This window comes from Anser brachyrhynchus, assembly GCF_964034855.1.
Source record: "Anser brachyrhynchus genome assembly, chromosome: 2".
Lineage (NCBI taxonomy): Eukaryota > Metazoa > Chordata > Aves > Anseriformes > Anatidae > Anser > Anser brachyrhynchus.
In genome coordinates this window covers 25,805,730-25,831,962 of record NC_137695.1, presented here as the reverse complement: position 1 = coordinate 25,831,962, position 26,233 = coordinate 25,805,730, and the positions used below count along the sequence as shown (strand labels likewise).

At 40.8% G+C, this 26,233-nt stretch overlaps 1 protein-coding gene across 6 annotated transcripts in view; it reads left to right on the top strand.

The window, feature by feature from the left end:
• CALCR (calcitonin receptor) overlaps positions 1-26,233 on the top strand; it is a 183,380-nt gene that overhangs the window by 147,499 nt on the left and 9,648 nt on the right. For all 6 annotated transcript variants that reach the window (XM_080577828.1, XM_080577829.1, XM_080577824.1 and 3 more), the window contains 5 exons: positions 1,932-2,085; positions 7,363-7,423; positions 7,526-7,592; positions 9,776-9,994; positions 18,015-18,056. In XM_080577828.1, coding sequence (XP_080433954.1) covers positions 1,932-2,085; positions 7,363-7,423; positions 7,526-7,592; positions 9,776-9,994; positions 18,015-18,056 — 543 coding nt within the window. The remainder of the gene's footprint in view (positions 1-1,931; positions 2,086-7,362; positions 7,424-7,525; positions 7,593-9,775; positions 9,995-18,014; positions 18,057-26,233) is intronic.

Genomic DNA, 26,233 nt, shown 5'->3' with positions numbered 1-26,233 from the left:
TTTTATTTTTAAAGCCACAAGTGATAGTTCATGTGGAGGGCACAGGAAAGAAAGAAGTGCTCAGAGCAGCTCCTCCAAGGAGAAGCCCACAGGGGACCATGGGACCAGCCCTGGACGAACCTGAGACACGGCCGATCTTACCGGACCTGTCTGGGGAACAGCTGTCATTGCTCAGAAAGTTCACTAATTTTTTGCAGACTGATAGAGCTGGCTTATGTCAGGGAGAGGGCCACCTGAGCATGGCCAGGCTTTGGGAAGCTCCTGCCAGGCAGGGCAGTCCTTGCAAGGATTGCTGATTGATGTGGGAAATGGAGGGAGGACAGAGGCCAGCTGAGGGGCTGCATCATGCCCATGCAAGGGAGCCAGGCAAGAAACATTGACCCAGACATGTGAAAAACAGTCCAAGCATGATTAAAGAACCGTAATGGACACATTTGCCATCAGAAAAGAGCAAATCCTTCTTCGTCCTTTTTTTTTATTTTATTTTAATCATCTTAGACCACTGTACAACCTTTTTTTAAGCATACTCTGTAGGAACTGTTCTGACACAGTGTAGAAAAAAAAACAAAAAACATGACTGCTTTGCCCTGTGTGATGAGCAGAAAAAAAAATGAAATGGCAAAAACAAAACAAAACAAAACAAACAGTCCTTCAAGTTATTCCTGTCTGAATCCTTTTACCTATCCTATCAATATTTCTGTATTTTCATGAGCACCAAACTGAACTGTAAAATTGAAACAGAACTGCAGAACTAAAGGCCCATGTTCTGGCAATTGGTTCAGGAATGTTTTTCAGCAATAGAAGATGGTGCATCGTATGGCTCTCAAACACACTTCTCTGGTCCAGAGGGGCACCCTGAGTCCCTCAGACAAACACAGAGTGCACAGTCCTCTCCTTGCTGAATGGACGAAATGTCACTTCAGAGAGACAAGTCAGTCCTAAAAACTTTGCTTCCAGTCCAGGTAATTAGCTTGGGAAAATCTGCAGAAGTGAAGGGGAAGGAATATTTTCCTGTGGCCACAGATGACAACTGGCACTTTGCCATCACTGCAGTGACCTCAGATTTCTGCGTAGCTGCTGCTGGTCCCTGAGGAGCTCTCTGCAGGCACAGCATCACCCTCCTGCTCCTCCTGGGCTGCCTGGTTGCTGGGGACATGGTGGAAGTGGATGGACATCAGATCTTTTCGGAAGAGGAATGGTGTTGTCCCACACCAGCTGGCGAATGGACACGGCATGTTTCTCTCCACCAGCAACTCAAAGCCACAATCTCTCACTGTATGTCTGCAAGCTTATCTGAACCAAAAGTGGGAACCACTTGCCAGCTTCACCGACTCCATTTACCTCCATGTATATTTTCATGATGTGGACAAAATAAAGCTATATTATCACAAAGAGGCCAGGCCAGTATCCTGTGTATCCTACCAAAAATACGTCTGCTGCTCGCGGCACTTATCCTTCCCAAACGAGTGAGTTCAGAGCTGGGTGTCACTTAAAGAGTGAGCGATTGGGAGAGCTGAGCAAGCCTTAGAAAAGTTTGATTAAAAGCAAAAGAAGTAATCCAAACTGGAGCTCCAAGTTACTGTTTTTTCTTGTCCTTCTAGATCAAGTTGCCTGTTTCACTTCTTGAAATCATCAGACAGCTTTTGAAAGTTTTGTTTTTTTTTTTTTTTTTGCATAGTAGTTTTTGGAGTGCTGTTACATTTTTTACAATTCTGTGAAGGTTGTTTGTTCCATTCATCTCATTTACAAAAGTTTAAAATCCCTGTCACTGAGATGTTGAACAAACCCAACAAGAGCTGGGCATTTTTGTTTCCCTTTGTTTTCTTATGTTAGCAATCTTAATTTTCAAATGTTAGCATTAACATTTATCGTTGCCTGCTTAGATGCAAAATGCTGGTCAAGTGTGTCACATTTTCTCATTCGTCTCACAGGTAAGCTGCAAAGTGCTGCAATTCTTTCACCAGTACATGCTGGGCTGCAACTACTTCTGGATGCTCTGCGAAGGGATTTACCTTCACACGTTAATTGTGGTGGCAGTGTTTGCTGAGGAGCAGCGTTTGCACTGGTATTACCTCTTGGGCTGGGGTATGTATGGCGTGATTTATAGCAAGCTAGTGAATTCTTTCAGATGTTTGAATTCTTCTAGCACTTACACACCTGAATTGTTCTATTTACACTAGTAGATCATAGCCTAGGGTTGAGTTCTTGGGTCCTAAATTTGAGTGCATTTATTTGGATCAGCCTAGAGACTCATGAAAATCAGCAGGAGTCTTTATCCATTATTTGCTGCATCTTGGGATTTTCTGAAAGAAATGCTGAAGTTTTGTTAAGCAAAGCTTTGGGAGAGAAATAGATTTTTATCGAAGCACATCTTTTGTCTGAACAAAACTTGTCTAGTTTTGTCACTTTACATGCAAAAATATTAAACTGCAACATTACCTATAAAAGTATTCTGGAAAAAGAGGAAAATCAATATCTGCGTCTCCCAAAGTGAAAAACAAGGTACATACAAAGAGGAACCAGAGCTTCTCTGGAACTGAATCCAATATTGGATATGCTTTGACAGATGATATTTTACCCACACAGGAGTAGATAATGTCTCTACTTTTATTTTGTCTTACAGCAGTGATCTCTAAAGCATTTCAGAGAACCGTACAGTCATCATTGAAGCAAATCTCAGTGATATTCTATGAGAGAGGTTACAAACCCACGCACTATGCAAACTATATGTAGTCGTGTGCATTCCACTCAAGAAACCATGACTAAGTCTGGTTCAACATCTCCAAGTATGCAGATCTCTTCTCCTTTCACTGAGGGAGTCCTTGCCTTTCAATTAGTAGCAACAACAGGTATCTACCCTTTGGACTGCCTGGCCCAGTAAAAAGCCATGTAAATGCAACCAGTATATTAGAGTGGAGTGCAATCTCTTTTACAGTTAAGTCACTATTGTAAATCCAGTCCACACCAGTGCTGACAGAAAATCATTACTAATAGGTTTTTCCCAGTTTGGGAACTGTGAATTTCTGGCCTCATTCCAATTTCTGGTTAGCCAGGCCTCAGATCTCAAACCCCACTGGTGTGGCCAAGCAGCAGTGATGGATCTTTTTTCATTGTCCCACAGCACTTAGGGATGGTCACTGGCACTTATCTCTTGCAATTCCAGACTGAAGCATGTAGAACTTACTCTGTATTTTCCATCCTCTTTGCAAATGTTTTGCCTGTTCAACATTATTTCATTTCCAGCAAGAAAATAAAAAACAGCCCTTCTGCTTAGACAGAGGAAAATTAGGAATTAATTAGATGGGAGAAAAATGACCTGGTTCTGAATGTTCTGAAGAACTTTAAAACCCTGACATCAGCTGCTAGTTGGGCATCCAATACCAGGTCTTATATAGATGGTAACAGCAAAATAGAAAGTTGTTCCCCCTTTATTTGGATTTTTCATTTAAAAGACTGGTAACGTATTTTCCTCTTATAGCACAAGACAGTACTCCCTGGATACCTGCATTAAATACCTAGAAAATTAAGCACAATTTTCTAGTTTATGTGGAGTATAGTGCCAGATAACAGTATCCAAGCATGTAAGAATTTATTTTTTTTTTTTTTTGAGAATGGCATCTTTTCTGAGAAGAGAGGGAGCTGTCATGGTCTTGGAATGAAAATTCTATGGAACATCACCAGCTGTTAAAAACTTTCCTGAAGAACCATAAATTGAGTTAAGGTTTCTGGACTTTTTCTGTCAATCCAAATAACTGAGCCCTTGTGGAGCAAGCAACTGTGCTATCGGAAAGTTTTCACAGTTCAGAATATTTGAATATACAAAGTCTGGTAGTGCTCTAGTTTTGAAATGGAAGCCCTACCTGAAGAGTAATTTCAAACACTTCCTTCCAGATAAAACTTTTGCTGTTTTCATGTCTTGTAGCATAAGCCTTCTGGAAGTACTGTCGTTCTGTATTGAATTATGCAGGAGAAAAATGGGCATTAACATATTTTTTTTAAAGTAACATTCACTTTAGGCAGTGCAATTTAATGCAACTGGGACAGATGGCCTGCCGTTAAAGTTTATGAGCTAGCGGAAATATTGTTGAGAGCATCATGGTGGGTAACTCAGTGAAGATAACTGGTAAGATGCTTATCACTATCTGCAGCACTGCCCTAAAAGTAAATAGGGTGGTCGCTGTGGGAATAGCATGATGATATCTTGAGAGAGAAAAGGTTAATAGAAAAGGACACAACTCTGTCTATGAAGTCTGCAGCCTTATTAATGAAACTAAATTGATACTGCCACACAAAAGTAATCATTAGCACCTTGTTTCTAAAGTAGAAGTCATTATTAGCAATATGATCTAATTAGGGCTATCTGGCCACCCCTTAAATTTGCATAAATCAGTGTAATTCCACTGTTTCCAGAAGCAGTGCTCACATTAGGTCTAACTTTAAGCATCTAGCTATGTTAATCAATGGATAGAGATACATTTCTCCAAAGGGCAATGCAGAGCAAACAGAGCAGGTTGTGCTCTGAATTATAATTCAAAAGATCAAGGTAAATGTACAACATGAGATGAATATACTCATTATTCATTGTTATAACTAATCCCTATGCGAGAAGATCTGTATTATTTTATTTGGAAAAATCACTAATGACATTTGTAAAATGGCTTTATAAAAAAAAAAATCTGAGCAAATATAAAACACTTCCACAAAAGGTTGCAGATGATTGAATGGAATCTGACATGGACAGATGTATTTCAAGAATTATGCCTTCAGGTGACATCCTCTCTGGCAACTGCTGCTGCTGGGAATGTCCTTTTCATTTGTTATTGTTTCAGCAGGTCAGGAAATCACCCTTATGCAGTGCAAGAAAACAGCATCAGATGGGTGCATCCAGCTACAGTGTACTCTGGGTGCTTCAGGCAGCTTCATCCACATAAAAGTGAAGAGGGAATCATGTATTTGGACAGAGCTGAAGCAGATTGTCAGTTCAACTGGAAATACAATTAAGCATAATTGCCAGATTTTATTTATTTATTTATTCTATATAGAGGACTTGGCATGACCTCAAGGGACATGTCATAACTTTTCTTGTGGTGGCTGGGGTGGAACCTTTTCTACATTGCTCACTGTTCATGATATAGGTGGGACCCCTGGAGAGATACGGTACATGTTGGGCCACCAAGGCCCAACAGGCCTTCTTGGCGCTCCCCTTCTTACTGCTCATTGCTTTCTGACCCTTGAAAAGGGAAAAATGACATCGAGCTGTATGAGCTAGCCTGCAGCTGGAAATTTGAGCCATAGATGGTCAAGAGATTCTTACCCTGCAACTGATTAATGAAAACTTTCCGTCGCGTTCCTCAGATTTGCATGTGAATTTGTTGAGCCAAATATTCTGGGCTAATGCATTTAACAGAAGAAGGAGGTCCCATGGCATCATGTCGTGCACTCTACTCACAATACTCCAGGCCAGAGCTTTCAGATGAAGGCTATTTGCTATTACAGATTGGTCCCTTAAAAATGCATTTCAGTCTATGTTGTCCATCAACAAAACTGGCTCAGACTTGATTCATTTCCAAAGCAAAAGGATTTTCTTAAACTGTCAATCCCATAAGGTCACCCTGAGTTTGGAAAATCCTTTCTTTTTGTTCTGAGCTTTTTGTTTTTCTACCATGCATCATCACTCTAAAAATTCATTCTGCAGCCAGCAGCCCAGTAATCATTTTCTAACAATATATAAAAGAGAAGGCAATCCGCTTTGTTCTCCCACAGCTGCATTGTCCTCTCAAGTACAACTGCAGTAAGAACTTATTTTGGAAGTAGAGCAACAAGTTGTTGCTTAGAGATACCTGGATACCACAGAGTGTCCTATTTATATACTTTTTTGACCTCAGTCTCTTTCCAGCATTGTCTGGCCTGTGCTCTGCAGTAAGAATACTCGAGAATTTGGCTAAGGATTCTCTGCCTCATCTAAAAGTGTTTATGAAATCACTAACACCTGAAGAAACAAGGAGCCATGTTCCTCCCTCTGTGACTAATCACTGTATCAGCAGGACATTTTCACATGTTTTTCTTATAACTACAGAATATCCACTGGTCGGAACAAACATGCATGGTTTATAGGGAGCAGGCAGCAGTAACACCAAAGGTGTCCACAAAGCCCTCTGCAAAGGACAGACAAGGCAGTAGATGACTCCAGCTGTCTGCATATGTAGGATTATACAAGGTGGGGTCAGTATTTTAGCATGGGTTCCCCTATTACAGATTTCTAGCCTATTGGAGAGGGAGACTGCATACAAGCAAGCTGAAGGAAGATCGACAAGAGTGGACCACATTGCCACTCTTAAAATGTCGGGGTGGAAACAAGCATTTTACGGCATGAAGCTGTGACAGGGGAGGGTCAGGCTGGGTGTTAGGAAAAGGTTCTTCACTGAGTGGGTGGTCGGGCACTGGGACAGGCTGCCCAGGGCAGTGGTCACAGCACCAAGCCTGCCGGAGTTCAAGAAGCGTTAGGACAATGCTCTCAGATGTATGGTTTGTTTTTTAGGTGGTCCTGTGTGGAGCCAGGAGTTGGACTTTATTACCCTTGTGGGTCCCTTCTAACTCAGAATGTTCTGTGATTCTACGGTTCTATGATTCCGTGATTCTATGATTTGAGGTGTTCAGTATAGCACGGCGTGTTCCCAAGCCTTTGGCCTCGTGCAAATTTGCCCTCCTCAGCTCCCTGTCAACACAGTGACTTCCCCTGGGGCATCAGCTGGGCTTCACAGATAAAGCAGGAGATGTGGAGTTACAGTATCCCCAGCTCCCCTCCTCGCCGATATAAACCTGCATGGGATGTGCTTGATGGCACAGGGGATGGGAATCTGCAGAAGCTATCCCAAATCCCCACTGCTGTGAATGTCCTGGCTCCACACATTTTCTCTTGCTGTGGGCCTCCAAAAAGCAGCCCCTCTCTCTGTTGTTTACTGCTCCATAATCTGGCATGCAAGTTAATGTGCCTCTGTCTTTCTCAATCCCGATTTACATGGTTATAACAAGTATCCCTGGTTTCCTGAGGGAATGCCATACTGAGAACCACACTGCTTGCTCACACTCCCTCCTGCACGAGCCACAGTAGCACAGGGGAGCCTGGCAGGAGCTTTGTGGAGCCCCAGGAGAGCCTATGGCCCATGGACTTGGTTTCTTCTGTTGGCCTGCCTGGAGCATCACACCATGCTAGAGTTCTGAGTGTAATAGGATTACAGTTCTTTGTGAAAGCTGGGATTTCACATATATGTGTTTTATGGACAAGAGATGTTGGTAGTGTGAGTGACACCTGAAATTCAAATCAAAAACACCAAGTCTGACCTATACCTTTAATCATTTCAGGGTTCCCTTTAGTGCCAGCATCTATTCATGCAGTTGCAAGAGCCAAATACTTCAATGACAAGTGAGTAGCATGTCTGATTTTGAAGGAATTTACCATTATTTTATTGTGTAACACATTTTATTTGAGTAAATAATAAACTCTAATGGTGTATTTCCCTTCCAGCTGCTGGATGAGTGTTGACACTTACTTGCTTTATATTGTTCATGGACCTGTAATGGCAGCTTTATTGGTAAGAATATTATTTGAAATCGACAGTTTAGTAATTATTTTAGAAATGCTGCTAATGTGTAGAGAATATAAATTTCTGAACTTTAAGTATTTTGGTCAAAATGTCAAAGTAGTTAGTGATTTCCTCTATTCAGGACAGGTTCTTAATACTTTTCATAAATGGGACCTGTAAAAAGACCTCCCAGAAAATAATCAGATTTTAAAGCAAACTGAACCATTAATTGCTTTTGAAAATCCGCGTGGTCACTCGACTCCATTGTAATATTTTTGTGACAAATGTACTGCATTTAAGTGACATCAGTGAAACATCAATGCCTTTGCTGGGCTGAGTGGAGTGCAAGCTGGTTATTCAGTGCTAGTTTTACTGGTTTCTGCACAGGTATGGTCCAGTGGTAGGGCCAGGAAAGGGACTGGAGTGGGCTGTCAGGAGCAACACAGGATGAGATTCAAGATGCAGCTCAGCAACGTGTACACATATAGCATGTTCTGTGCCAGTGGTGATGGTTGGCATTGTAACACTGACCTTTCTGAAAGGTTTTATTCAACCCAAGTCCCAAACTCATCTCAGTGTGTCACCCAGATTGTTGGACCAGGTGATCTTGGAGGTCTTTTCCAACCTTAATGATTCTGTGATTCTGTGGTCACCAAGCTACAAGTATGCATCTTAGCTACAAAGAAGAGAGGAGAGGCTGCTTTTATGGAAGAAGAACAATCTTTAACTGTTTTAAAAATAAGTCATTATAATTTCTGGCTTGTTCTTATGCCATTTCCAGTTTTATTTTTCTTGTAAAGATGTCAGTGTTCACAGAATGTCCTGCTTGATTGGGCACAAGAATCTCATAGTGACAGCCTGACTCAGAAGAGCTGAGGAATTTCACCTTTGCAGAGTCTTCTTTCCACCTTTCGCAGTTACTTCAAGAAATTCTAAAACTGAAGGTTAAGCAGAGTGAGTGAAGTCAGAGGAAGATGGAGAATAAGGTTTAGATTTAATGCTGAATGAGACCTCAGAAGTCATTCATTATTCCCTTTTTCCAGTAGAGTACAAATGTAAAATAGTTGAAAGGTCTCTCAGTAGCTAAGAAGTTATGAAATGCTTTACTGAAACTTACTGATTCATGGTTTATTGTTCTGAAAGATCCAAGTGAGATTTCTCATTTATTTATGGATTTGGGGCTATTAAAATATCTATGTTAGTTATGCAATAAGAGGATACTTATTTAAAAAATAATAATTTGGAGAAAACTCTCTTAATGTTCAGAAGGACAGGTGCCTGATAACATTGTAACAGATCGGGAAAAAGTGAACTGGTTACACTGGAGCAAAAGCCTGTGATACCTGTGGTATTTACTGGGCTCATGACTGGCCCATGTCTGCCATCTCTCTTCCATCACAAGCTCTCAGCACATCCCACAAGGAGCTGTGAAGCCAGGGCCAAGAGCAGATACACATGCGCTAAGCACCCACAGCTGGAATAACTCAGGAAATCAAATATTGAGCTACTCAGAATAGATGACCAAAATGGTCACAGGCAAAACTTTCTCAGTTATTTGGCATTTCTTCTGTGATCCAGCTCATTTTAAGTTTTACCTGGGGGCCTTGTACTGTGGGATCCCTACAGTCCCATGGAGGCAAGGATAAGCCTAGATTTTTCTCAAGAACCAACTTGCCAGAAGTAGTGGCTCACGTAAGCCAGAGCATGTTCCTCAGAGAATGTGCATGACCCTGCAGGCTCCATATGTCCAGGGATGCCCGGGGGATTTTGTCTCACTTGGCTGTAGACATCTTCAGTGCAGACCAAAGCAAGATACCTTGGGGACCTCCCCAGTAAGAGAGAAGTGGTTACTCTGGGAACAATTCATCCACCCTACTGAACCTTGCGACATAGATATGAGGTGTTTTGTTTCTTAGAAATCCTGAATTTTACCACATCAACATTAAAACACCCTGCCTGTCCTAAACATCCATTCAGGCATGTCTCCAGGAAAACTTGTAGAGCAGCTTAACATCTGTTTTCTGAAGATATTCAGGTACTTTCCAAGGCCTGACTTCCAAGAGGGTGCCCATTATGAGCAACGATGAAGCTAGAAAGTTGCATTTTAAAAAGTTGCATTTATTTGTCCTGCATTTTCTGTTTGAATGCCTGTTTAATTGAATGCTTTCACCTATAACGGTTTTGCTTTACAGGTCAATTTTTTCTTTTTGCTTAACATTGTCCGAGTTTTGGTGACAAAGCTAAGAGACACCCACCGTGCTGAGTCCAACATGTATATGAAAGCTGTCAGAGCCACATTAATCCTGGTGCCCTTACTAGGAATTCAATTCGTTATTATTCCCTGGAGACCAGAAAACCGCCTTGCTGGAGAAATATATGACTACATCATGCATATATTAATGCATTACCAGGTATGTTATATAATAGCAACTTCAGCTGTGGTGAGGTGCTTGCTGTTAAGCTAATTTAGCCAAAGCTGCTGATGCCAGTTGTTTTGCACTGAAACTGAGAGTGACTGTGGTTTTGCATTTCTTTTCTAACCACTTTCACATTGCTGGATTATCTGCCTCAACACAAGTAGCATCACTGTATAAAGAAGAACCAGGAGATAGAGGAAACAATGAACAATGAAACAAAAATGATCAAATGGCACTATTTCTGAACAAAGTAGGGAGAACTGAGATCACAGAGGGCTTTTATGTTCAAAGCACTGTTTCTGCTGAAGTGTTGAAATTGACTGAAGCTGGTGTTGTGAGATTAATATTAAAATTAGCTGTGTATGCAAACTATTGTACAGAGGGAATGCCAATACACAGAAGAAAAGATGGAGACAATGAAGCTTCGTTCAGGAGTTAAAATTACATTATTAAATAGTTTAAATTAAAATGCAACACTGACATTTTGAATTCATAAATGCTTTGAAAATATATCATCATTCAATAGGGCTGGCTTGTTTTTGTTTTTATTAAAAAAAAAAAGCTACAACAACAAAACCAAAAAGAAACTAAAGTACTTCAAATGCTTGGTTATCTGGTTACTCTCTGTAACATCCAGTCCTATATTGACCAGGAAAGACAGATTTGTAATACATTTGTGAGTAGTGGACAACATGGGTGATCACACTTACCCACTTCTTGTTTCCTTTCATGCAGAAGCTAAATGGAGAAGTTATTTTACCGTTGTAGTAAGTAAACAACTCTAAAAATTCAGTGGTGTTTTTTCCTTAAAAGAGGTGATAAAAGATGCTACCAAAATCTATGCATCCTGTCATCTGAGACTATTTTCTGCATATCACCTGTATTCCTTCAAAATTGTGGGTGTGCATGATGCTGCATGTATAGAATAGTTGAAGCGATAGGTCTGTTTTTGCAGCATATGCCATCTTATTTTACAGTTCTGATTAACAGCAATGAGAAAATCTCTTTCTTGTTTTGTTACCTGTACTTTGCCTTGTCACTTCAGGGACCTCAACAGCTACAATGGAATATCTCCAAAGAAGTTTTCTGGTGACAAGTTGCTTACATTTTTAGTACATTAAGATAAGACAGAGTGTAACAATAATTTCACTCTTAAAATATCTTCCAACTCCTGCAAGATTGCCAAAGAACTACAAAATAAATGTTAATTAATGATCCTAATGATGATCATTTTGCAATACAAAGTCACCAAACTTGGGTTAAAAGGCAACCAGCAACAAAAGCAAAATATCATGAAAAGCCAGGGCAATGATGCAGAGCCTTGGCTGGGGCATGCTGGTGTAGACGTAGTGCCTGACGCTGCAGAAGAGCTCTTGAAGCTCTATAGGATAATATCAGTGTGCATCCAGAAGCAGGTAAAATTTGGCATTTCAGGAGACTTATGAAGTTGGGCTGCCAACTGCAGCTAATGGTGGTGCTCCCTTTTCTACCTGGAGTGCATTTTTAATTGTATTCTGAAATAAACCTCCTTAATCCTTTCCCAGGCATTTCTTGCATGCGTATTTAGGATAGCCAGCTATATAATCTCTCCTCCGGTGCTCATTTTCTTCTAGGACTGATTATGTAATTAGCAGGTGTTGTATTAGCTTGTGTAATGGTTATATTTCCCTGCTAGCTATTGCACTCATAAACTACTGCCTGTCTCTCCATAAACTAGCAGCAGCCATTATTGTCTGCATCCAGTGGTATGTCAGTCATACACAAGCAGGCATCATGTCTGCATTTTTATTTTATTTTATGGAAAATATAATACATTCTCCATCTTTGCACTGGCTAAAGGATGATATTTTATGCTTTTTCTAGAACAGAGAGACAGATTTTCAACAGTGCATCACTGCCTTAAGTGACCACAATAGATTGGCATATAAGCTACATCTTCATGCACATAGAAATGGTGCAAGCTAGCACTGCAGTCTGTTTTACAATTCAGATGATTGAAGATGATGAATGAGTGAGAATTTACTCACATGAGAAACTATGTAATAGTATTTCTTTCAGCAAACATGTTTCCTAGGTGAAAAACAATACATTGAGGTGTTACATGCTAGGTTTCCTCTGCTAAAGTCATTTTTGAATAACAGGAGCCTGTCTGGTTTTGAATTGTCCTGCCCTTTTTGCAGGATTATCATTAATGCCATTTTCAGCCAAAGTGTTTTTTTTCAAATAAGGCTATATGAGCAATTCACAGATGCTATATATCTAACCTACCTTGCTCAGTGTGTATTTTTCGCTACACAGACCAGAATCCTCTTAGTAGATCTGTAGAGTAGATGCATAACAAGTGATAAAAATCAAAACCTGGCTGTTGTGCTGCAAATATAAATGTGTGTACTTTTACAGCACATCCAGCCAGCCCCTCATGGATGCTGTAAAAGTAGCAATTATTAACTCCCCTCACCATCACCGATACTGGCTCTTTGGCCTCCAGGCTGTGCTGAAATGAAGATCACACCAGACAAAAGAAAGATATTTCAGCCATTAGGTGGAATAAATTATGCACAGAGAGGCAAGCTGTAGGTGCACACAGCAGCTAATTAAACACAGCTCCTAACGTAGGCACCACAAAGCAAACATTTGCACTCCAGAACAGCAAGTTGCAGACTTTCCCTAGAGGACCTGATTTTCAAAAGCCTGTTAGATGATGCAGAAAGCATATGAAAGATGCAATCTTCCTTGGGGTATAAAACCCCAAGGTTTTTTATGGTATGGGATGCGCTGGCTTCTTGCACACCTCTATGTGAGAACACATTCATTGCTCAAAAGCCAGAAAAGTCCCATCATGCTGCCCAGCAAAGATGAAATGGTGCACCTGGGCAAGCAGGTGCCTCTTGTGAAGGGATGAAGCAGCAGCCCTGTTCCCTGTGTGTAACTGCTCACAGGTGTCTCCCCCAGCCTCAGGAACCACCGAGCAGGCCCACCAGGTTTGAGAGGCCCAGGTACAAAGAGATGGAGTGCTCAGCTTCTGCAAGTAGGCCTGCTACCATAACAGAGGCCTCACAAGAAAGAAGGAGCAGTGGGAAGATGATATATCAGTTAGTCTCATGTATGGCCCCCTCAGCCAAATGCTCTCAAACGAGCCCAGTATTTGACACATTCATGCCTATGGGCTCATTCCACCAACCATCCCCTCTTACTGAAGCCTCTCTCCAGCGTCTTTTAGTTGGGTTTGTAGAGACTAACATGGCACTGTCGCTAGGCCACAGAAGACCTAGACATGGAGGTCTGCTTGATGTGATACTGAAACAGCCCACAAATCTACAGTGCTTAATCATAGAATCACGGAACTGCTCGGGTTGGGAGGGACCTTAAAGACCACCCAGTTCCAACCCCCCTGCCATGGGCAGGGACACCTCCCACCAGACCAGGTGGCTCAAAGCCCCATCCAGCCTGGCCTTGAACACGTCTAGGGATGAGATAAGGTTACTTATGTTCTCCATACCTTGCTGACTATGGCCATAAACATGCAATTCTGTCTCTAATGAGAAATGACAATGCTATTCGGTATAATGGCCTTGTTATTGGCAAACAAAAGATTTTTTTCTATTACACAGAGCATAATCAAAGTTTTCTTTCTCCTCAGGTGTTGCTCAGCAGCTTCCAAGCAGCACCCTCAGGACAGCACCTCCTGTCCTGCTAGGCCAGGAGGTCCAGTTCATGAGGGCCTCCTTTGTATCACAGTTATTTTGCATTTTTCAGGCATGGGTTTGAGACACATCTATACCCAAGTTGTAAATTTAATTCCAGCTGATAATCTTGATAACACCTTTATGAAGGACAAAAGTAACCCATTTAAAAGTAACCTCTAAAAAATACTAAGATATTTCAATCCATTTGAGAAGGAATTCATTTCATCTGTTTCTCCATATAAGGGGAAATAAATATCCTCTATAGTGCCAAACCAGACAGAAACATTCTCTCCTGTGCAAAGTTAAGGTAATAGGACTGCTTTTGAGAACATAAGTGTTTCTTTTATTTGTCTTTCTTCTTCTCTTTTTTTTTTCCTTTGTATTATTAGTAATTTCAAAATTTTCTAAAATTTTGAGCCAATAAAACTTTGGGACTTTTTTTTTTTTTGAAAGCTGAATGCTATTTTTTGTTGTTGTTGTTGTTAACCTAACATAAATGAACAATTCCTAAGGTAATCATTTACCTCAGAGGTGCTGTATGGATGTACTATGAATGAAAATGATGAAGAACACAGCATTGTTTTTCTCAAAGCTCTTTTCCGAAATGGGAGAGAGAGAGAATGGGAAACACTTCACTGAAGCACATTGGCCATGTTTTGTTTTGTTGACTGTTGTTTTTTTTTTTTTTATTTTTACTTTTATTTTCTGTCCATTCAGATCCAGAAGTGGATGGACATGGACCAAAGCCCACAAAGAGAAACAGAAACTGATTTTTTTATACAATAGCCATCTGTACATTTACCTCTACCCTTATCTTCTACTATTGATAATAAATATATTATCTCACAAAAGCCTATAGGGTGTGTAATTAGAGCAGAGCCTGAAGTCATGGAAACTCAGGAAAAACAAAAGTAAGCATACTTATATATGCTTTATTGGTTTTTTTGGAGACATAAGCTAGAAGAAACACAAATGAGGTATCAGTAACACACAGAAATCTGCAGTATCCACATAATGATTTTTTGTTTGTTTTTAACCTCAGCAAATGTAGGACAGTGAAATACAAGTCAAATACCTGTCAAGCAGAGAATGTCCTTGGACCAATACTGGGACTTAAACACGGGGAAAAACTCACTGAAAAACTCACATGAAGATCTGAGAGCTGCTGATTCTGAGCAGTCCCTTGGGTATGATTCGCTAGAAAGACATGTTCGTTTGATCTTCACATGGTTCCAGAAATAAAATAAAGAATTTCAGAAACAGTCTTTAAAGGCCTCAATCTCAAAATAAATGTAGTCCTTGTCCCTGCTTTCAGTCCTACAACCATTGGTACCCTCCTGTCAGCGGGCAGTATGTCACAGGTCAGTTTATCAACCCCACACAGTGTCAGAGAGATGTAATTGACCTAGAGATCTTGTTCTTAGAAAGGATTGCACCCTGAGCAAAAAACAGTAGTGGATAGAGAGAATACAGAAGACATGTCAAAGAAATAGAAGAATTAACCTGTGGGCCCTGCATGGCATGATCAAACTTCATCCAGTCTCTTACAGGTTATAATATATCCCCTGTAAAATTATCAGCATCCCAAACCTTCCTAGCTCTGAAGAGACAAAGCTGATATCTGCTACTGATGTCTCTGTAGCTTTGCAAGTGAAGATATACATAGTACTCTGAACTATGAGAAAAATATATGTAGAAATCAGAAGAAATAGAAATAGAAATAGAAATAGAAATAGAAATAGAAATAGAAATAGAAATAGAAATAGAAATAGAAATAAATAGAAATAGAAATAGAAATAGAAATAGAAATAGAAATAGAAATAGAAATAGAAATAGAAATAGAAATAGAAATAGAAATAGAAATAGAAATAGAAATAGAAATAGAAATAGAAATAGAAATAGAAATAGAAATAGAAATAATTGTTCATGTAACAGCATTTTTGGACTCTAGTGGAAAGCATGTTGGATGTTAGAATAAAGGCACGATAGAAATGAGTGGGCTTGAAGAATCTTAGTGCCAGAGCTTCATGTTGTAGCTGTGATATATGTATTTCATAAAACACAGTGAGGTGGCAACTCTTAGTGAGGCTAAGCATCCTACAGTCTTGAGATATTGCTTAAAATTCTGGAAAGGCACAGGACCATTTTAGTATTTACTCTAATTAAAAGCAACAAGCAGTTTACTTGCACTTTTAATCTTCCAGATCTTTGCTGCATGTTTTCTTTCGTTCTCATGTTAATAATTTTCACCAGTTGTGTGAACATCGCTTCTGTGTTTGCACAGAAGGCTGACTGATCCCATAGTTTGCTATCTGTAAATGGGCAGATGCCATATAGGTTATCCATTATTCTCCTTCAGAATCATTAGACTCCTATCTGCCATGAAACCTCATCCAACTTCAAGAAAGGTTATCTTACCAGCCCTGCATAGTGATCAGTCCATTTCTGTTCCTCACAATATTTATTTGGGTTTGGGGTTTTGATGGAGAATTCTTTGAATAAAGGGGCAACAATTTTGTTGAAGAACAGAAGTAGCAAAGTTACTTCGCTTCTTTCTCTCATTCTGATGCCTTTCATATCTGCGGTGTGGATATGGGATATCCATCAAGCTTCTCTAATCCTAGAGGACATCAAAATCCATCTCATTCCCCATTGTGGCTGGTTGCTGTTCATATAGACACATTCTAGCAGAATGGTGGAACCCCTGATGTGACCATATAGCATGTAGTTGAACAGCAGATGTTTTGCAAGACAGTGCAAATTAATGTAGCACACACAGTGCAGGAGCATAATCACTACAGGAAAGTGCAAGGTTTGCTCCCCTTGCATAAATTTTGGATGTCGGCATCTGTGGTCTGCCAAAATTCTGCTTTAGAGGCATAAGGTTTGGCTGACTTTGTGGTGTTTCTCAAACCAGAGGTTAGGGAAAAACTATTAGGCTTTACACACTGTGTTCTGGTATTTGAGTTTTCTGAATATACCATTTTTCCAAAACATGAAGAGACTCTCTTTTTATCACTCCAACTATCCTTCCTCCTTCTTTGTCTTTACATTTGAAGTCATGCCAAATTACATGTTACGTACTAAAGAAAATTTATTAGAGTAAAATAATTGCAGAAATTCAGGTGATCAGCACCTCTTTGAACCAGCCTCTGTGTGTTCCTGATATATAAGCATTTTGTTACAACATTTATTTTACCCTAAGTTTGCGGTCCATAATATTCACTTGAGAGTCCAAGACATTTTACAAAGTGTTAGCTACAATTTAAATGATAATCAGTTAAATGAGGATTTATAAAAAAAGGTACAGCTGTAAAGCTCTTAAAAGCAGCCCCTGGGAAAACAAGCTATTGTACTGGATAGTTTTTTCCCTCAATTTCATGAACTGCTGTAAGTTTAGTTTATAATAACTGCTTTAAATAATCTAATATGAAAGCATTTGGCTCCCAGTTTTGCTATGTACTGCTATTTTAATAACAGCTAGTGCTGCTTAGAAAACTAAGTGTAATTGCGTGACTTTGAATGGCAGGCCCTATGCACAATAATTTTCTCTCTTACCTATTTTATACTTCTTCACCTCATGTTCTTGGCTTAGCCTTCTTTAATCTTATAGAGGTAATGAAATACCTGAATGACCATGGCAATAATTAAATTAATTTAAAGCAGTTTAGGTCCAAGCTAGGATCTGCAATCTCTCTTTTGCTTTTTTTTTTCCCCTCCCCCTTACCTTCTAATTCACCCAGTTTTGTGTTGTTTGTTTTATTGTTTGTTATTATTTTTTCCCCTTTTTTCTGACCACTAATACCTCTTTTCACATCCTCTCCATCCATACCAATGCTGCAAATATAAAAGTCCACTTATCCTAACATACACTTCAATTTAAAGCCTTCCTGGCACAGCTGGGTTTCCCTTGTCTTTTAACTGGGTAACTGCACTCTCACAAACAAGTGTCAGCATGTAGAGAGAACTCCTCTGCCTTCTATTCAGCAAAGCCAGTATCAGGGGATTACTCCATTGTAAGCAAGACGTCTATCTTACATATTACTTAGTTTTCCTTCTCCAGACCTCTCGTACAAAAATAACTTTATAGCTGGAATAGATCATCTAGAAATGTCAGTAATATGGAAGAAAATGGTAAAATGTGTTGATAAGAAAAGACAAAAATCAATGTAATAACATAACTAAGAGCTAGGAGCAGGTTAGGCGAAATGTCCACAATGCAGAAGAAGTAGACTAAAGATTTTTTCTTTCATCCCTCAAGTCCAAACTTCCAAACAAAGCAGAAGCATATATATGTAAGTTCTGATCTCTAAATTTTTTTCTTTTAGGGCTTACTTGTGGCGACTATATTCTGCTTCTTCAATGGTGAGGTAAGTAAAGTATGGAGAGTGTATTTCCCACAGAAATTTCACACATATTTCACACAGATATATGTGAAATTGAACAAAACTTGAAAAATAGTCACTTTGATGTTTATTGGTACCAAAATGAAGCATGTAGAGGTACAAATTTTGAAAGCATAGAAAGTCATTTTTCAGTCTGTATATACACGCAGCACTGCATTTTTCAAAGCTCTGTGTGGAGTGTGACCTGAATGTCTCTGTGTCAGGAGAGTTACCATTACAAACCCAATGGCACCAAATGCAGCACAGATAAGGAACTCTCCCCCTACCATCTGCAATATCACACAAGGTAGAGGTCAATGTGAAGGATTAAAACACTGCACTTCCCCTCCTATTCTATATTTAGTATTACAAAGGTACTGTCTCCGGTAGCACTGCAGAGCAGAGGAGCCTGCAGGGCTGCCAACTCCCTTTCCTCCTCTGAGGATTAGCACTGACCTTTTTAAGGTCAATGTTTCTCAAGTTGTGATTAAGAAATAAAAAGGCATAAGTCAAAGCTGTCTCCCCTTCTCCTCCAGCTGAATCAATGTTTTATATACTTACAAGTGGTTTTAGGTCCACTTCACTATGTTGTGTTTTTTGTTGTTGTTGTCATCATTTTTGTTGTTTTGTGTAAAAATAGTTGTTTAAAACATGTCAATAGCCATTTACCCACTGTAGGAGAAGATCAGATTCGAGACCAGCTAAGAAACATGAAGGTGCACGAGTCCATGGGACATGATGAGATATATCCACAGGTCCTGAGAGAAGTGGCAAATGTAGTTGCTAAGCCACCGTCCATCATAGCTGAGAAGTCGTAGCAGTCTGTTGAAGTTCCCACTGACTGGAAGAGGAGAAATATAATCCCCATTTTTGTAAAGAGAAAGAGGAAGACCCTTGCCAGTCAGGCCAGTCAGTCTCACCTCTGTGCCCAGCAAGACTGTGGAGCAGATCCTCCTGGAAACTATGCTAAGGCACATGGAAGATAAGGAGGTGATTGGTGACAGCCAACATGGCTTCACTCAGGGCAGATCGTGCCTGACAAATCTGGTGGCCTTCTACGATGGGCTTACAGCACTGGTGGGTAGGGGAAGAGCAATTGACATCATATGCCCGGGCTTGTGCATTTGACACTGTTCCATGTGACATCCTTGTCTCTATAGTGGAGAGATGTGAATTTGATGGATGAACCACTCAGTGAGTAAGGAATTGGCTGGATGGTCGCACTCAAAGTGTTGTGGTCAATGGCTCGATGTCCAGGTGGAGATCAATGATGAGTGGTATTCCTCAGGGGTCAGTATTGGTACCAGCACTGTTTAACATCTTTGTTGGTGACATGGACAGTGGGAGTCGAGTGCACCCTCAGCAAGTTTGCTGACAGACACCAAGCTGTGTGGTGCAGTCAGCATGCTGGAGGGAAGGGATGCCATCCAGAGGGAGCTGGACAGGCCTGAGAGGTGGGCCTGTGCGAACCTCATGAAGTTGAAGAAGACCAAGTGCAAGGTCCTGCACCTGGGCTGGGACAATCCCAAGCACAAATACAGGCTGGGTGGAGAATGGATTGAGAGCAGCCCTGAGGAGAAGGACCTGGGGGTCTTGGTTGTTGAGAAGCTCAACATGAGCCAGCAATACGCGCTTGCAGCCCAGAAAGCCAACTGTATCCTGGGCTGCATTAAAAGAAATGTGGCCAGCAGGACAAAGCAGGTGATTCTCCCCCTCTGCTCTTGTGAGACCCCACCTGGAGCACTCTGGGGTCCCCAGCACAAAAAGACATGGAAGTATCAGAACAAGTCCAGAGGAGGGCCACAAAGCTGATCAGAGGGCTGGAGCACCTCTCCTGAGAAGACAGGCTGATATACCTGGGGTTGTTCAGCCTGGAGAAGAGAAGGCTCTGGGGAGACCTTACAGCGGCCTTCCAGTACCTATAAGGGGGCCTACAGGAAAGCTGGGGAGGGACTCTGTGTCAGGGAGTGTAGGGATACCCTTTTTGAACTAAAAGAGGGTAGATCTAGATTAGATATAGGGAAGAAATTCTTCACTCTGAATGTGGTGAGGCACTGGCACAGGCTGCCCAGAGAAGCTGTGGATGCTCCATCCCTGGAGGTGTTCAAGGCCAGGTCAGATGAGACTTTGAGCAACCTGATGTAGTTGGATGTGTACCTGTCCGTGACAAGTAGATGGCCTTTAAAGTCCCTTCCAGTCGAAAGCACTCTATGATTCTATGGTTTAAATTCCTACAGTAAGCCATTTCCAAAACATATTGAACAGAAAAATGCTCTTTCACTACACCAGGAGCATTTAGCTATAATGAAATAAGCTCCCACATTAGCTTAGAAAAGCTTTAAAGTCCTTTGAAAAGTAAATTTTGAATCCAAAGCAGATGAATTAGACACAGAGCAAGATCTGTGATGCTAACACTCAGTGTGTTACCCTAAAGAGATACTTATGCTTCTGTTTATCCCTGTATGTTATTAGCAAGTAGCAAATTTCCAGCAATGATGTGACCGTGGTGATGTTTTGATGGTGACTTGAAGCAAGTTATCTTATTGATAAGGTGCTACCAGCTGGTTTGCTAACTTTTGGGATGGCAGTGAGTATTAAATTCTGCCATCTCTTGTTGACATCACTGCACATTGCTTCTGGCTGGCTTGCTGCATAAATATACAGAGAAATGAAACAGTAGAAACGATGAGCAGCGTCCTGCTGAAATTCTGTAGCATGGCTTCTCAGGCGACATGAAAAAGTATTAACAAAACATGAGTAGTTAAAGACATCAAAACGTAAAATGAATTGGTAGCTTTAAAGATCGTGTTACAAAAAGTTGCACTTTCATTTCAGAGATGGGTCCAATTAAGCAGAGTTGGAGATGTGCAACTCTTTTTCCATACCAAATATCTGTCCCCAGAATCTGCAGGCTGCCACCACCTTTCTCCTCCTTCCTCACTGTCATCACTTTCTGTCAAAGTCCAGTCTCTGTGCCCTGAAAATACAGAAAGACTTTTGGTTCCCTCTGGTAGGGAGGAACTGGCATGAAGAAGCAAGGGAACAGCCAGGCAATTTTTGAAACATCGTCTCCCTGTAGGAATAGCTGCAGAGCTATGTACAGGCGGTGTTCCAGTATGTCCTCACTTGCCTCCAAACAATGTGTTACCCCCCCATCCTGGTCTTCGGCATTACTTTCTTTCTCCTTCATTCCCCCCAGGGTCACCTGCAACTTTTTCAGATCAGATTTTGCAAAACATACTTGCTTTATATTTTATAGCTTTAGGGTAAAAGGTCAATTACTCTGTAATTCTCCAACTCTAATGAAAACATATGCATTTGTGCCTAGATTAAAGGCTGTAGCAGTGCTAAAATGAAGAAAAGCAACAAGAAAAATGAACAGAAAACATAACATATCTTAAAGACTGTTTGTTTCTTAGATATTTTTAATCACATATCTAATTACAAAGTACTGTTGGCAAAGCCACAATGATAGAAAAACATATCCACCTTTACAACTTCAGTAATACAATCTTCAAGTCTACCAAGTTATCATGGTAGACATGCATGTCAGTTAATTCAAAATATGATTTCAGGGTACAAAGGAGTTTACCTGTCATATGAACTAACCTATAGAACATTAGGCAGAAAACTAAATGCTACATTCCAGGAATGAAGCAGTGTAAAATAAATGCATGGGTCTCCTTTGTTTATTAAGTAGTGGATTACATTTAATTTAGAATTCATAAAATATTTATTTGGATTAAGTAAATACACCGTATTCATACATGATATTCAGTTATCCAACCTCAGAGACACTCTGCACTCTATGGACTTCTGCTTTGATTGAGCTGTTGTTAGGAAGCTGCAATAACAGCCAGTGGTCCTTACACAGACTGATGATGCACAGTCTGAATACAAATCCCAAATAACAGCAATAGGCACCAAACCCCTAGTCACCTCCAAAAGCCATTTTGACACATATGGTGGTCCATACACTCACACACATACACACACAGACAACAAAACTCTTCCTTGTGAAAGGCTGTGGTCTGGACATCCACTTTTGATTGTCAGTGAGGCATCACTGAGGGGACACATCTGGAAAGGACAGAGCCCAAAATGAAAAGAAAAAAGAAATATCTGCAGACTGCATGGAGGATTAATGACTCCTCGATGGAGTGGCTGATCAGAAATGTTCATCAGGGTCAGGCAGTAAGAACGAACAGCCCTGGGGGTTCAGGTTTCCCAGACATACTGAGTGTGTTTTTTGTTGGTGCCTGAGTTCTTTTCACCGCTACTCCAATTTTCAAAGTTGTTGTATCTGCTGCAGACATGCAGGCTGTCTAACATGGCCATCAACAGAGATGTTGGGAAACCCTGACATTATTTTCTTATAGGAAATGTTATTCACCATTCAGGGGAAGCTTTTTTAGAATTTCCCATTAAGGTGGGCAGAGAGCCAACACTGACGCCTCTCTCATGTAGCTTCAGACAGTTTGGTGCTACTTGCATCACCACATTATCAATAAATATCAAGCAATCACATACTAGAGTAGCTGTGTTGGGCTGTGCCAGAAAGAGAATGAAAAGATTATGACCCCTTTCTTCCAAGTCCATTTATTCCTGCAGACAGATGAGCTGCAGATATAGAGAGCACTGGAACAGGCTGTGGAGTCTCCTTCCCTGGAGATATTCAAAAGCCATCTGGACACAATCCAGGGTAATGTGCTGTAGGGGACCGTGCTTGAACAGGGGGCTGGACCAGATGATCTCTGGAGATCCCTTACAACCTCAGCCATTCTGTGATGCTGTGATTAAATACAATACCACAGGAGACTGGATACTCAGGGATTTGCCTTTTTTTTAGTGGAATATTTAACTTCAAGGCTGAAATATACAAAATTTTCCAGGACAAACAGTGCTAAACTCAGTACCACCTGACAGTGTTTTATGTTGCATTTGTTGCATGCTACATCACCAGCTCCAATTTATTACCATAAGCCTATATACAGAAGGAAATGTAAAAATACTAAGAAGAAGTTGTACCAATGCCTGCATGCATGTGGAAGAACACATAAACGATGGACTTCCCCAGGACTTAATAAATTATAGATTTCTCATATAAATTAATAATTATAATTATATATATGTATAATATATAATATATAATATATAATATATAATATATATAATTATAATAAATTATAGATATTCTCATGCATTTTCATATAAAATCTCAGTGTCCAGCAGCACGGTAGTTTCTCTGTCCAATAACAACAGTGTTGTGCAGATGATACAGGGTCTCTTCAACAGTCTGCTCACCAGACCATATTTCCAGGCCTGAGACTACTTCTAGACTGCACGGCTGGCCAACAAAATGGAAAGTCTGTTTGGAAAAAAAACAGCCATGTGCCAAAGAGGCATGAATGGATAATAGAGAACAGGAAAACCTTTAAAGTATTGAAGAGTAGAGAAAAAGAAAATCAGACTCCTCATTTCTTTAGGGTTCTCTTCCCTTCATCTGCAATCACAGAGGAAAGCATGGCAGGAGCCTCTGTGGTTAACACATTATGGCTGTGCATGTGATTTTCAGTAATACTGCTTACACATTTTAAATCCATGCATGAACAGTTTTAGTTGGCGCTGAACTCTGATCATCTGAGATCCTTGGAACTGGGGCTGAAATCTAGATTAACACGTTGTTTTACTCAAGTGCAGCAGCTCTTACAGCCTGCTAGCCATTTTCAGCCAGACTCTGGTATGGGCCAGAACTGCAGTGGAGAATAAAAACACAGCTGCTTTGACCTGGTGCTCTCGCTGCTCCATGGAGCCTTTTTAATGCAAGCAGTTTGAGAGCTCAGCACGAGCTCATCACCCCACAGTGTCTCTTCTCCCCACGAAAAAGCACTCAAAGCCTTTTCCATTGACCCTGGGGTCTGTTCAGGGTGCAGGGGAAGGGGAACTGGGGGAAGGAAGTACAGGAGGGCTGTTAAGTGCATGGTGTTGCCACCTGCAACCAGCTCCTTTATGATACTAGGAAAATTCACTGACTTAATCTTTATGAAGATTTCTTCTGCCAGTCCCTCCCCATAGCTTCTAGGCTGACCAGTCCACAATATTTGTATGGAGCACTGCAATGTTAAAAAGACAATTTTGAAGAGTCTAAAATCTGTACAGGCTTTACCTCCTGTACTTCCTTATCATATGCTACAACTGCATTACTCTTTCATCCTGTTAATTCTTTCTCACTAATAAACTTTGGCATGGGTGTGATATGAAACATCCGTGCATGCATCCATTTTCTTAAATCTCGATATTAGCGTAATAATCATAGAATCATAAAGGTTGGAAAAGCCCTCCAAGATCATCTGGTCCAACCATCCCCCTACTACCAGCGTCGCCCACAAAGCCATGTCCCTAAGCACCACGTCCAACCTTTCCTTGAACACCCTCAGGGATGGTGACTCCACCACCTCCCTGGGTAACCTATTTCAATGCCTAAATAAGCTCTCTTCACAGCCCTGGTAATTAAAGTTCCTTTGCAACTATATGCCTTTTCTGTGCTTGATATCTAATTAATCTGCATTTTCTTTATGTGTTAGGAGAAGGTAAACAGGAATATATTTCTTTAGATGATAAGAACTCCTAACTACTTTGCCTTGAGCTAAATGATAGCAAAAAAAGATCTAGTATTGGAAAATTGTCTTTGATATAATTTTCTGTTATTTTTAAAAGACTAGTCCAGCAATGATTGTTTACTAATGAAAGTAATATTCCGAAGTCAATGCAACTACTTACATGCGTAAGGATTTATAACATCAATCCCCATGCCTTGGTTTGTGCCTTGGCTTAAAAACAAAAAGCCGAAGCAATTGAAATATCCATTCTTGGCATGCTGCATAGTCACTCAGAAAGCATCTCGGATTCACAGCAATTCCTTATGAAGCCTTGTCCTTATGTGACATGAAGCAGCTTTCTGGCAGGCAGCTGTGGGTGGGGAGTAGATAGCATTTTACTATATACATATTAATGGAGTGATTAGGATTGTGAAGACGTAGGAAATATTAAAGTTGTTCAGACTCATCTACATGAATCAAAGGTGCTGTTCTGCACAGAGCCTAGGGAGGGACCTCTCACAACTCCCCGAGCAGGAATGACACACAGTGCCCACCAGAGCAGGCGCACGGAGCTCCGGGACACTGCTGAGCCTCAGCACATCACCTGCATCCTCCTGCCTCCAGAGGGGTGGTAACTTACAGCACATTGTTACGGCAAACTGCTCCTGTTCTCACATTTGGCTGGCTGGAATAGCTGAACTGAATGAACAGAGCCAGGTTTTGCCCACTCTCTGCTCATGTCTCAGCACTTCCTTTGGAAAGGAGCTAGCCAGATGCCAGCACACCCAAACGTGCAACTGGAGAAGGGCTTCTTATTCCCTGGCAGAACTCAACAGTTTAAGTCATATCCTAGTGCAGCGTATAACATGACTCTGAACGTAAATGTTGAATCAAATGTTTTTCTCCTAGAAGATGAATGTCTAAAAGCTGAAATTCTCTGCTATGCAGAGGGCTATGACCAGTGCTATTTTTTTGCCAGTGCAGAACCTGTTCTTAAATTACCAAAACAAAATCTCAGTTTATCTGTACTAATTTGCCAGCTGTTTCTCTAAAAAATTAGCCCTGGCAAGCTCTTGAAGTGTACTTATATTTTGCCATTCGTGGCCAGTTTTACTCCAGGTTAAGTTTCTTCAAGCAAGATGATCATTTGGCATTTGCCATTCCAAGGGCACGGATCCAGGTGCAGCATCAGATGGGTTGTAATATTCATCCCTTCCTCTTCTTCCCTCTTCTGCCACAGCATCCTGCTGTGTTCCCATGCAGCAGTCTGCACATTGACCTCATGGGAAGAGCTAGCACCTACCCTCTCATCACAATCAGTGACCATTGCAGAAACTGTAAAATTGCTGCCATAGGGTATGCAGGAAGGGACCTAAGGCCAGGACCTGAGCAACTGCTTCTGCTCCTGGAGCTGTGAAGAGAGGGAAGCAGAGAGGCAGACAACCTGATAGAATTAGACCTGGTGTTGTTTCCTATTTTTTTTCTTTTTTTTTCCCTATTTCCTGCAGCAAATTTTAAAATTGCTACAATTTTAGGAGTCTAGGTCATGCCTCACCCTAACTA